At 41.9% G+C, this 14382-nt stretch overlaps 1 protein-coding gene across 1 annotated transcript in view; it reads right to left on the minus strand.

Moving 5' to 3' along the window:
* Nucleotides 1–14041, minus strand: part of OLFML2B (olfactomedin like 2B) — a 631699-nt gene extending 617658 nt beyond the window's left edge. The window contains exon 1 of the mRNA XM_073557967.1: nt 13494–14041. Coding sequence (XP_073414068.1) covers nt 13494–13673 — 180 coding nt within the window. The 5' untranslated portion in view covers nt 13674–14041. The remainder of the gene's footprint in view (nt 1–13493) is intronic.
* Nucleotides 14042–14382: the final 341 nt, after the last annotated feature.

A 14382-nucleotide genomic window follows, 5' to 3' on the forward strand; every position in this document is an offset into this window, starting at 1 on the left:
AGGAGGACAGTGTGACATTTTCATAAGAGGGCAATGTAGCTGCTGTAGGTCATTAGGAGGGTGATGTTGCTGTCATATTATATAAAGGGGCAGTGTGGTAGAAATATTTTATTAAAGAGTATGGCATTGGGGCAATGTATTATAAGAGGGACAGTGTGGGAATAATTTTTTGTGCAGGGAGCACTGTGAACAATATTTATTCAGAAATACAATGTAGGGCTTATTTAGGACACACGTGTTGGGATGTTCCGCCGAAGACCAGAGAAGAAAAAAATTTGCAGGGTCGAGCTCCAGTTGGTGTCAGGACAGGATGAAAAAGAGGATGAGAACAACTCAAAACAGAAAATATGGTATGGTATCTATAAGGTACCTGGATCTAAGGGTGCAGTTATACTGCACAATCACAGCCTTTAACCCCTTAACTTCCAGTGACGGACATAGTCCATCATTGGACACCTCTTCCTGTTTGGTGCTGGCTCCAGCGATGAGCCCGCACCTTTTCCGGCACATGACAGCTGATCTGTACAGCTGACATGTGCCTATAACAGCCACAGGTGGAATTGCAATTCACCCACGGCTGTTAACATGCTAAATGCCACTGTCAAACTCTGACAGCGGCATTTAACATGCACGCGCAGAAAGCGCATCATTACTTCCTCCCATTGGCACCCGTGTCACATGATCGGGGGTCACCAATGGGTTGGCATGACATCCTTGGGTCAGCAGAAGACCCCTGTGATTGTCATTGCTGGATCGCTATGAGCGCCGCCTGGTGGTCAGTGCTCATAGCAAGTGAGCATATCTGTTACATAGAGCAGGGCTCCAGCTGTAGCAGAGGTGATCAGACAACTGCAGCTTTAAGTCTCCCATGGAGACTATTGAAGCAAGTAAAAAGTAAAAAAAATTAAAAAATATTTAAAAAATAAATAAAATATAAAAGTTCAAATCACCCCCCCTTTCGCCCCATTCAAAATAAAACAAGAAAAAAAAAATCAAATACACCCATATTTGGCATTACTGTGTTCAGAATCCCCTGATCTATCAATATATAAAAATAATTAATCCAATCTGTAAACTGCGTAGCGAGAAAAAAATCGAAATGCCAGAATTACGTTTTTTTGGTCACTGCAACATTGCAATAAAATGCAATAACGGGAGATCAAAAGAACATATCTGCACCAAAATGGTATCAATAAAAACGGCAGATCAGCACGCAAAAAATAAGCCCTCATCCTACCCCAGATCACGAAAAATGGAGACGCCACATGTCTCGGAAAATGGCAACTTCACTTTTTCCTTTTTTTTGTTTTTTTTTTTACAAACTTTGGAATTTTTTTTCACCACTTAGATAAAAAAAAACCTATACTTGTTTGGTCTCAATGAAATCGCAATGACCTTGAGAATCAAAATGGCAGGTCAGTTTTAGCTTTTAGTGAACCTAGTAAAAAAGCCAAGCAAAAAACAAAGTGTGGGATTGCACTTTTTTGCAATTTCACCGCACTTGGATTTTTTTTCCCATTTTTATTACACGACATGGTAAAACCAATGCTGTCATTCAAAAGTACAACTCGTCCCACAAAATAAAAGCCCTCACATGGCCATTTTGACCTAAAAATAAAAAAGGTATACCTCTGTGAAGAAGGGGAGCAAAACATGAAAATGCAAAACCAAAAATACTCCAGGTCGTTAAGGGGTTAAATAACCGCTGATCTACTGTACATGGCCGATTGACAGTTGCTTGAAAGCTCGTTTATGCAGGCCAACCGCACTGTCATGTGCATAGAATGATCATTAACCAGATTCTATTTGTAAGGCCGGGGTCAGACTTCCGTGTGCAATGTGAGAAACTTGCACAAGTATCGCATCTCAATACTTGCACTGCTGCCGGCACTCGGGACGGAGTGTGCAGCTACTTGTATTTCTAGGCAGCCGCACACTCCGATTCCTAGTGCTGGCGGCAGTGCCGGGTATTGAGATGTGAGACTCGTGTGAATTTCTTGCAAGTCTGACCCCGGCCTATAGAATGGAATTATTCTTGACAGCACATGTTTACACAGGACGATGTGCTGCCAAGAATGCAGATATACAGTACAAGCAAGCTGTAAAATAATTTCATCCGCTGAGCTGAAGTTTTGTTTATGCATCACTTGATTGACAGCCTGTTTTGATAGACCAATATTCAGTTCTCGATTACCAGCCAGTGTATATGCACCTCAAAGTAATTTTTGGGAGATTTTATTAAGTTTTAAGCAATTCTGAACAGATCACTGGGGGACCTGGTCTTGAGACCCCCACAGATAGTTTAATAACACTGCTCACGTGACAAGAGAGCAAACACTCAGTGGAGAGCAGATGCAGTAGAAACAGGTTTTCTGTGTGTGCCTGTCTCCTAAGCTGCACACTTCTAAAAGTGGTCTTATGAGTGATTGATGGAAGCCTCAGGTCTCCGAACCGCAGAAATCTGCTTAGAAATAAGGAGCATAAAACATATAAGGTATTTCCCAAAATTTAATATACCTATTTATTGTTTAATAGTGCTACTGTCTGCCTCTAGTAAATAACAAAAACGCCCATCATCTCTTTACCTTTGTTATGGCCATACTGGGAGTTGAAAGTTCCATGCAATAAAATTGTATATGCAGGTGACTGACCTGACATTGCAATTATTTGCAGTACTAAGGCATATTAATGATGGTTCTGGTGCTGTTTTCATGCACCAATGATTGTTCTGGTGATTTATTTATGTACTGATGTTTTTCTGGTGCTGTATTCAAGTACTGATGGTGGTTTTGGTGATGTATTCTTGAACTTTTGGTGGTTCTATTGATGTAATGTGCATCCGATGCTGTATTCATGTACTGATGGTGATTCTGGTGATGTATTCATAAACTGATGATGGTTCTGGTGATGTATTATTTCACTGATGGTGGTTCTAATCCTGTATTAATGCAGTTGTAGTAATCTTTACAATAATAATAATAATAATAATCTTTATTTATATAGCGCTAACATATTCCTGAGCACTTTACTAAACTTGACAACAGATCATTATAAGGTCAGTGTGCTATCCGTTGCACAAATGTACAATGCAAAGACATAAAATACAGCCATCTGAGTAAGGTCATATATGTCAGCCAAACAATTGCTTGATTAAAGCTCCTATACACTTAGATAGATGTCCAGTCGTTCTGCCAGCATTTGTCTCGCCTGACTCCCTTACACAGGATCGCTTGCTCTGCCATGCACTGCTCAATTCTCAATAAGCGTTGCTATTAGACACTTCTGGTGGTAGCTTATCTGAGATAGAACAAAAAGATCTGCAGTCTGAAATCGGACATTCTGGATCATTACATCCCCTGACAGTCACCGTACAGACGCAAACATGAACATTCGATTGCTGGCTGAAAACATCAATATCAAAGGGTTCGGACAACATTAGTGTAATGGGCATGCTTTTTCTACTATCTAAAGGGAAAGGGCATTTGAAAAGTATGTCCACATGCAGTCTTTCAGAAGTCTGCGAACCCAGTGGGTCTTTGGGGAGAACGATGCTGCGTCTTTCCCTTGATGCATTTTTTTGTAATCTTTTTGGTTGTATCATCTGTCTTGACTGCTGGCTTTTTTTAAAATTGTATTGAATAAACTAGTGAGCAAGCTGAGTAATGGTTAATTATTTAGAAATCTGAAATGATTAGACGTAGCTGAAAAGACTGAGCATATGTACAGCAAGTCATTATTACATTGCAGAGCATTTGTTCATTCTTTTTAGAATTTAGTGTTTTGGTAAGTGGATTACGGACGGAACCTACCCACCTGAAAAAGACATCATGTGCACATATCTTGAGTATGAATTATCAGTGGGGGCAGGGCGGTGACCATTTAAAGTGCCTAGGCCAGCTTGAGAGCCAAATGCTAACCCTGGATTTTAGAAAATTCAAGTGGAATTAAATTCTACTTGAATCTTACAAAAATCTGCATTCACCAAAATGAGGATTTTTTTGTAATTCTCTTCTATGCAGATTCAGCAAAATGGCAGTGCTGACCTAAACGGTATAACACCATCAGCATGTTAAAAAGTAAAAAAAATCCTTACACTCTCTGTTCACTTCTCCGGCCTCTCCGTTTGTCATCTCCACCTGTCCTATTCTCGTTGCATCTTCGGATTTCCATTGGCTGCACTGAAATTTCTGGGCCTTTCACACTGGGCCACGGGTTATAGATTTGATATGCCCAGGAGGGTCCTGCGAGTGCGCACAAAAGGTCATGGCTCACAATAAGACATCACAATGTCAATGCATGTGACATGACCTTTATGGGTGCATGAGCTGAACCATTCCAGGCCTATCAAACCAGAAAGCACTGGCCTCGCTTGAGAGGCCTGATGATATCAACGCGGCTGATGGTGATATGAAAATGCAACGAGGACTGGATGCGTAGCATAGAGGTGAGCATCGAGTATAAGAATTTTTTTTATTTTTTTTTACATATTAAGTTTACTATACTCTGGGGTGTGGGAAGACAAAAGGGCATAATAAGGGATACTGAAGACACAGATAACAAGTAACTTTTCTGAAAATCGAATTTCCCAGGAAAATCCACGAAAGCAAGGCAATTTGACTCGTGCCTGACCGGCTCAACCCGACTGAATATATTACAATGGTAATGTTCATAATATTTCAAACTGTTGCAGGCATGAAAATGTTTTATTTTATTTCAAGAAACAAAAACTTATTGAAAATATATGATCAGATTTTTTTTTTTTTTTTTACAAAAGAAGAAACTGGATTGGAAAATAAGTATGTTATTTTTAAAATATCATTTTTTTTACTTTTCTTACCTAGTTGGACACGTACTGCCAAAATAATATAAACAAGCTGGATCCTATTATACTTTCTGTGAAATATCTGCAGACGTCCGGATTTCACTTTAAGGCCGGGGTCACACTAACCGACGCAAAATACGGTCTGTAGTTTACAGGCGTAATACGGATGAATGACCCCTAAATAGTGCTCTGTATGTCATCCGTAAGCAAGGTGTGGTCGTGTATTTTGCGCATGTCAGCATCCGTATGTAATCCGTATGGCATCCGTATGGACTCCGTATGGCGAGATTTTCTCGCAGCCTTGCAAAATGGACATTTAACGGTTTTGAGGCCTGCCAACTATTTAAATCATTAGCCTGCACCCTATTTATTGGCTCAGGAACAGGTGGCTGCCTCCATTCTGTCCATTTGTGACCTTGCCTTCACTAGGTGTGTTGGGGTTGTATGTGCAACATGGCAAACAGTCTGACTTTCAACACAACTGAGCAGGTTCTCTTCAACTGGCTTTTGTCACGCCGCTTTGGCTAACCATACCCAGTGATAGTGGATCCGCGGAGGAGGAGACGCATGTGAGTACATCCACTTTTGAGGCAACGACTCAGAAGAGGTCATTTTCACCGCCTCTATTCTTCTCTGCGGGAGCATCCGGCTAAATTCTACCAATACTGTTGCATGAGCCTTGCAACATTTGATCTAATCTTGGAGACAGTGCGCCCTGGGATAACCATTCAGGACACAAGGATGCGCAAAGCTATATCTGCAGAGGAGCGACTTCTACTCACAATACGGTATGTACTACACAACCATATTCTCTATGTTCATGATGTGTTGGCCAAAGTATGCATTTTTTGCTTCTTGGAGTAACTTTTATGCCCTCATCTTAGTCCACATATGTGTCAACTTACAGACCAGAAAATTATGTGTAATATGTACTGAATATCACTAACTCATTGTGTAAGCAAAGATGTGTGTGTTATTTGCTCTGAAATCCTACCAAGTTTGTTATGTATGGACCTGTTTGTTTTGTAAATGTGTGCATTCTAAAATATTCCTTTTCTGTTGTTCTTCAGCTTCCTGGCCACTGGCCTGTCTTATGCTGCCCTACACCATGAGTTTCTGATTGGAAGATCTACCATTTCTGGCATTGTCAGGTCAACATTTAGTGAAATCTTTACAAGACTACATCAAGTCGTCATGCCCGAGCCCAGGATGGAAGACTGGTTGAGGATATCAAGGGACTTTGAGGAGGAATGCCAGTTTCCAAATTGTATTGGGGCCCTTGATGGCAAACATATCCGGGTGCGTAAGCTGCCGAACTCTGGCTCCCAATTCTTCAATTATAAACAATACTTTTCTGTTGTATTGTTGGCTCTGACCGACCCTCAATACAAGTTTATAATTGTTGACATTGGGGCCTATGGAAGGACGGGAGACTCTAGAGTCTTCAATACTTCCATTATGGCTCGGCGGCTACGCACCAACCAGTTGGATCTACCACCACCACGCCAGCTACCAGGCTCCACTCAAGAATCTGTCCCTTATGTCCTTGTGGCAGATGAGGCGTTTCAGTTAACACGCAATGTCATGAGGCCATATCCCCGGCGCAACCTTGACCACAGGAGCAGAATTTTTAACTTGCGCCTATCACGTGCTCGGCGACTGGTGGAGTGTTCCTTTGGCATTCTTTGTGCCAAATGGCGTGTACTTCAGTCTGCCATTCAGCTGAGTGAACAAAATGTTAATGAAGTAGTGAAAGCCTGTGTGGTTCTTCATAACTTCACCAGGATACATGATTGTTCCTCCTCTGCTGGTGTTGTGCGTAGGCCGGACAATGTGCGCAGGGTGAGACCACCTATCAACCCTCAACGTAGACTGCTCTCTGGCCTCACAGTGCGTGATATTTTCACTAATTACTTTCTGGCACCTGAAGGGGAAACTTCTTGGCAAGAGCTTGCTGTCTCTATGTTGTAAATTTTGGTTTGATGTGTGTCCAAAAATATATATTTCTACCCCTTCTGAATCTATGACTGTTTAATTGCATTGGTAAGCGTATGTTGATATGGTTTTTGAGAATTGAGACAGAGACGCAAAGTGTAGTAGACAAATTTTTACTTTTGCCTTTTTTTTAGGGTTTTTTTTTTCTTAAAGGCAAACATATTCTTGCCCTATGTAAAACTTGGGCAATGGGCCAAATTGGCCATTTTGCAGATTTGAACATTGTTGCAAAATAAACTTTACAAACATATCCAACAAAAGATATAATGCAATAACATTGCAACATTAGACAATTGGATTCCAAAGTCAAAAAGAGGATTTCTCCATCATCAAAATTATATAAAAAATATAATACAAGCATTTATTATGAATGTTTTCAAATCATATTAATAAGCCACCATGACAGGCAAGGCTACCTTACGCGTTTCTGAGACATATTACATGTCTGCAAAAAAGACAATATTTCAGCGCACTATACAGGGAAACTCAAAGGATCACATTACAATATTCACTTGATAATACATAGAGAGAGCGTGATGTTCTTGAGGCTGTTTGCCTTGATTTGGAAAGAAAGTTAGCTGCCCACAAATTTACGAATTTTATATGGACAGCACGCCTGTTCTATGTATTATCAAGTGAGTAGTCTATTTTGATCCTTTGACTTTACCAGTATAGCGTGGTGAAATATTGTATTTCTTACAGACATGTAATATGTCTCAGAAACGCGTAAGGTAGCCTTGCCTGTCATGGTGGTTTATTAACATGCTTTGAAAACCTACATAATAAATGTTCGTTTTTAAGTTTTTACATCATTTTGATGATGTAGAGCACCTCTTTTTTTACTTAGGATTGTGATTTTTAGCACCAGTTGTAACACACTGGACATCTCCTGCCATCAGTCCGCTTATGGACACTGATGTACAGTATGCATCAATAATTTGCATGTTTGTAGCCACTTATAAATTGTGGAATGTTGGGGAAGGAGAAGGCGGAAGAGCAGCCTGTGGTTGCTGCTGACTATTTTGAGCAACATCGCCCTGTGTGGGGGTATACTGTTGCCCATGATGTTGGTACTGACCTTCCTCCTGTGATTGTTGGGGGTAGTGGCCAGAGTAATACTGCTGAGGGGTTTCTTGTTGGGGTGGGTAGGCCCGTGTCTCATACCCACCAATATAGCCATGTCGTCCCCAACCAGTTTGGGACCAGCCTCCAACACTGGGTGGGAAAAAGTGGCCATATTGGTGGGGTTGGCTAGAGGCAGACATATGTTGCTGCTGTAGGGAAGGCTGGGTAGGGGGAGGAAGGGGGTGAGGTGTAGGGCCACGTATTTGAGGATATTCAGACCCTGCTTGAGCAAGCATCTGTAAGGGTGGTCTCATGCGCATTAGATTTCTGGGGGAAAGCTGCCACCTCTCCAGATACTCAAAAAGCTCATATGGGGTATTGGGGGGTGGGCTTGCATCAAGCAGGATCTGAAAACATCCTCGAATACGGAGCCTCACCTCACGGGAAAGGGCACGGAGATAAAGGGCAAGGCTACGTGAGTAGGCCTCCTCCCCATCATCTGCATTGACTCTAGATAGGTAATTTAGGACCCCAGTGTCCACATTGGTCCTGGTATCTTGAACAGCCATCTGCCACCTTCTTAGTCCTCACTGGGATGTTTCAGCAGCCTGTGGGGAGCCCCAGATCTGGGCAGTTGGGCTGCTGCTCATGTTGCCCTGCTCCTCCAGTATGGGTGATGGGCCAGCAGCAGACGGTCCTGGTGGTGGTGTTTGTTGGGCAAGCAATGGGTTCTCGTGTGATGACTCTTCACCCATGCTTCTTGTTGGGGGAGAAGATGGGCCGGCCACCTCATCCCCTACAGGATCAATTATGGCCTCTGTCTCTGAGCCCGTTCCTTGATCCGTAAGGTTGGATTGAGTTCTGTTATGAAATAGAACAGAGCCAAAAATACATCAATATTTTTGGCCCTGTAAAGTATGGGTGCAATGTGGTGTGAGGTATCTACTTACGGTCTCAGATCCAGAATTGGGGAAAGGAAGGAGAGGCGGTCATAATATACGTATTTTCTTTTTACGTAGCCCGCATCCCCACTCCTGGACCGCTGCTGACGTTCCCGCCGGTACTGATCCCGGATGCTGCGCCAGCGTTTCATAACATCTTCCATTGCAATGTGACAGGAAATATTATCAATTTCACATATTTGATCGGTCACATTTGCTACCAGTAGTCTAGGCATGTGGCCTTCTGGGGTGTGCTTTCTAGCCAGGGTGGCATATCTAATTGGCCCATCCAGGCCAGATACGCAGGGTCTGAATAGTTCATGTATCAAGTAACTACACTTAATAACTTGGTTGGCTAAGAGGATGAGGAGCTTGTGGCCTGGGCAAAATTATGGCAGTGTGAAACTATGTGTCACATCAAAATCTACCCGCCTCATGAGGAAAAAAGTAGAAGCACAGGAAGGAGAGGGGGGCAGAATCTGTATGCATTTTTGGTTGTGAGGTAATTTTAATCATTTTTGGGCCTTGTACTTACTTAGTTTCTCCTGCTTCTCACGTGGCCGATCACCAAAGTCATGGAACATCTGGCGACATATGCGCCTCCATGACGCTGCCTTTCTTGCCCGGTTTGCATAATTGGCATCCCGTTGGTCCCAGAGTTCTGGCTGTTCCTTTACCAGTACAATGAGCATCTCCACATTTAGGAAATATGGCGCCATGACGCTGCTGTACTCCGTGGAGGCTGACTTCCTGGATGTCTGGAGCCCTATTTGAGGTGATTTGCATGTCTAGGGTTCCTGATGATGGATTGGGCCATTTCCTGTCACCAGCCAAAAGACCTGCCTATTTCTCGCAAGTCCCACGTGTGGTCCGTGTGTAATCCGTATTTTTTGCGCACCCATAGACTTGCATTGGCGTATTACGGGCGTAGTACGCTGACAATCGCGGCATGCTGCGATTGGCATGGACCGTAGAATACGCCCGAGAAATATACGGCTGTTGGGAGCAAAACCATAGAGAATAATTTGTCCGTGTGTAATGCGTGCTTTTAACGCCTCTCACTCCTCCGTATTCCTTGCCAGTGTGACCCCGGCCTAAATCTTGCTAAATCTTTCAATTTAATTCAAAACATTCTGTAAAAGAAGTAGCAGAAGACTGTTCTTGGAGATTTTCTTCATTTTTCCAGTAATCTCCTAAACCAGTAAAGACAGATTTTGACCCGAGGCTGCATCCTGACAAAGATACAGTTACAGTTGTGGCCAAAAGTATTGACATCCCTGCAATTCTGTCAGATAATACTCAGTTTCTTCCTGAAAATGATTGCAAACACAAATTCTTTGGTATTATTATCTTCATTTAATTTGTCTTAAATGAAAAACACAAAAGAGAATGAAGCAAAACATTGATCATTTCACATAAAACTCCAAAAATGGGCCAGACAAAACTATTGGCACCCTCAGCCTAATACTTGTTTGCACAACCTTTAGCCAAAATAACTGTGACCAACCGCTTCCGGTAACCATCAATGAGTTTCATACAATGCTCTGCTGGAATTTTAGACCATTCTTCTTTGGCAAACTGCTCCAGGTCCCTGATATTTGAAGGGTGCCTTCTCCAAACTGCCATTTTTAGATCTCTCCACAGGTGTTCTATGGGATTCAGGTCTGGACTCATTGCTGGCCACCTTAGAAGTCTCCAGTGCTTTCTCTCAAACCATTTTCTAGTGCTTTTTGAAGTGTTTTGGGCCATTGTCCTGCTGGAAGACCCATGACCTATGAGGGAGACCCAGCTTTCTCACACTGGGCCCTACATTATGCTGCAAAATTTGTTGGTAGTCTTCTGACTTCATAATGCCATGCACACGGTCAAGCAGTCCAGTGCCAGAGGCAGCAAAGCAACCCCAAAACATCAGGCAACTTCCGCCATGTTTGATTGTAGGGACCGTGTTCTTTTCTTTGAATGCCTCTTTTTTTCTCCTATAAACTCTATGTTGATGCCTTTGACCAAAAAGCTCTACTATTGTCTCATCTGACCAGAGAACATTCTTCTAAAACGTTTTAGGCTTTTTCTGGTAAGTTTGGGCAAACTCCAGCCTGGCTTTTTTATGTCACGGGGTAAGAAGTGGGGTCTTCCTGGGTCTCCTACCATAGAGTCCCTTTTCATTCAGACGCCGACGGATAGTACGGGTTGACACTGTTGTACCCTCGGACTGCAGGGCAGCTTGAATTTGTTTGGATGTTAGTCGAGGTTCTTTATCCAACATCCGCACAATCTTGGGTTGAAATCTCTTGTCAATTTTTCTTTTGCGTCCACATCTAGGGAGGTTAGCCACAGTGCCATGGGCTTTAAACTTCTTGATGACACTGCGCACGGTAGACACAGGAACATTCTGGTCTTTGGAGATGGACTTGTAGCCTTGAGATTGCTCATGCTTCCTCACAATTTGCTTTCTCAAGTCCTCAGACAGTTCTTTGGTCTTCTTTCTTTTCTCCATGCTCAATGTGGTACACACAAGGACACAGGACAGAGGTTGAGTCAACTTTAATCCATGTCAACTGGCTGCAAGTGTGATTTAGTTATTGCCAACACCTGTTAGGTGCCACAAGTAAGTTACAGGTGCTGTTAATTACACAAATTAGAGAAGCATCACATGATTTTTCAAACAGTGCCAATACTTTTGTCCACCCTCTTTTTTATGTTTGGTGTGGAATTATATCTAATTTGGCTTTAGGACAATTCTTTTCGTGTTTTTTCATTTAAGACAAATTAAATGAAGATAATAATATCAAAGAATTTGTGCTTGCAATCATTTTCAGGAAGAAACTGAGTATTATCTGACAGAATTGCAGGGGTGTCAATACTTTTGGCCACAACTGTACATGTATATGAAATTATTAATGACCCTTTGTTTCCAATGATAAATCTCACCTCTGCCTGTACAAAAATATTATCTTCCCAGATTTAGGGGCTTTATGTCTGTGGGAATCCCAGCACTGTATTATAATCCATTGATTTTATGTTACACTGGTCGTCAGCTCCTTAACCACTGCATTCCTTCACTCAGTGGTAATAGTAATACTCCCTGGATTCTATTTGCTACTACTACCTCAGATTGGTCACATATTTTCTCACAACAGATCTCTTTGCAGTAAACCATCATTCTGCCATTATGCTTTGAAGAGCTAATAACTGCATTAACTGTCTCCTGGAATTCTGCTTCACACACATAAGTGGCATCAGAGTTGCAAAAATTAGGATGGACCTTAGCACCACTGATAGTCCATATGTAGGACCAATTATTTCCTTTCTAAACTCAAATCCCTGTTCCTGTATGTGACACAGGAGCAGCGTGGCGGTGCATACACAGTGCAAGGGTGTTCTCTAAACAATGGCTCCTGCCAGTCTGTGTGCGCTGAGCGCTACATCTAGAGGTGTAACAAGCGGCTTCAGAGAGTAGCAAAACAGCACTGTCAATCAGGATCAGGGACAGCAGTGTCAATAAGAATCAGGGACAGCAGTGTCAATCAGGATCAGGGACAGCACTGTCAATCAGGATCAGGGACAGCACTGTCAATCAGGATCAGGGACCTCACTGTCAATCAGGATCAGGGACCGCACTGTCAATCAGGATCAAGGACAGCACTGTCAATCAGGATTAGGGACCGCACTGTCAATCAGGATCAGGGACAGCACTGTCAATCAGGATCAGGGACAGCACTGTCAATCAGGATCAGGGACAGCACTGACAATCAGGATCAGTGACAGTACTGTCAATCAGGATCAGGGACAGCACTGTCAATCACGATCAGGGACAGCACTGTCAATCATGATCAGGGACAGTGCTTGATGCTCAAATTACTCGAGTGGCCATTTCAAGAGGGTAGGAAGTGCTTTGATTTTCATACAAAATAAAAGTCAATTTATTTGCAACTACAACACTAAAATATATATTACTGGCATAAGTAATAATAGGTCTAAGTCCCCTACATAAATGTATAAATAGCTGAAATAGCATTTTGGGGGTGACACTCCATTTAAAGAGGTTTTTAATGAGGTTCTGTCACTTGATTTCACCACATGCATATATTATTTAAAAGATCTCATAGACCTGATGAAGAAGGAATAATTGCTCTGAAACGCCATGCTTCACTGACTCCAGCTTTCACCCATATTTTGCTCATCTTAAAAATACATAGGTTGAAGAGCTCACGTGACATAGACAATGTCATGATATCACCAGGGGATGCATCGCATTAAGCGGAGGAACGGCGCCTATCCAAGAGCTATGTACAGTATTTCTTTTTTGTATTGTGAAATCTTATGACAACTTAGATTTAATGTTCACCACAATTTCTCAATGGGATTCAGAGCTATCGTTTTTATGCATTCTCTTCCTAGAATCCACTAAATAACAGGAATTCATCTATTTATATATTATTCAATTTATCTAACAATATGAAATGCGTTAATGTCATTTGTATATTCAACCTAATATGACCAATCTAATACTGAGGCAACTTAATAAAACATATATCGGCTTAGATGTGGATTCAACTTACAAATGAATTAATAGCCACTGTAAATGATATCTCACATGAATTTTCATGATACTAATGATTTCCATACTTCATAATATCTCAAACTGAGTAGACATACAAAAGTTGTGTTACCTGAGACAAAATGTTTTCTTGGTTCTCAGACTCGTCTTCCAGTGTTTTGTCTTCTGAACTTGAACTGGATTCTGCTGGCTGAACTGGAGAAGGACTAGAATTCTCACTTTTTCTTCCAAGGGCAATAGAACCCATACAGAAATGAATGAAACACAGAAGAATAATCCTGTGTGGATCCATAAGAATTTCAAGAAGTTGATGTCACCATACAGCTCCAAAATATTCTACTCTAGAAGATCATCAGCTGATCATCACAGAATAATGGCAGAAAGAGACATCTACATAACACTTGTAAAATGTAGGAGTGGGATTCAAATGCTGGTTGTCTCCTTCATGTTTAATAAAGGACTGCCAATTTTGTTGAGTTGTCTGTCTTCTCTGAAACTGCAAAGGGATGAAAGAGGCAGCCAGACAAGAGAGGCAGGGGCTTCTTTCTTTAGCTCCAGAGTCTTCTCAAGTTACAACACAAGAAAAGGCTAAAGGTGCAGAAGAACTGAGAAGATCTGGGTGCTCTGAGCTCCAAGCAGCTGGGAGAATTGGCTGCTGCAGCTCACTCGTCTCGTCTCCCTACAAGGGAAGAGAGGTCGGGGAGGAGTCTCCAGTGGCTACTTCACTTTTAAGGAATTGTAACTACTTTTCCAGTTGAGAATCTGATACAACAATTTATAACAGAGCAAGATATTCACTGCCAGGAACTATTAGAAAGTCAGGTGTGTTTTTCTCTGTAGTAAATGTCTAGCAGTCAACCATGCCAACAAAAACATCACAGTTACTGATGACAAAGTGCAGACACAGCACTTCCTTGCCCTAGGAGATCACTATTTACATAAGACATTAAAATATAAAAGTCTAAAGCAAATGTTACTTGTATTATGCATATATTATGTAT

Source organism: Dendrobates tinctorius, unplaced genomic scaffold (genome assembly GCF_039654945.1).
Source record: "Dendrobates tinctorius isolate UK_male_01 unplaced genomic scaffold, ASM3965494v1 ptg000012l, whole genome shotgun sequence".
Taxonomy (NCBI): domain Eukaryota; kingdom Metazoa; phylum Chordata; class Amphibia; order Anura; family Dendrobatidae; genus Dendrobates; species Dendrobates tinctorius.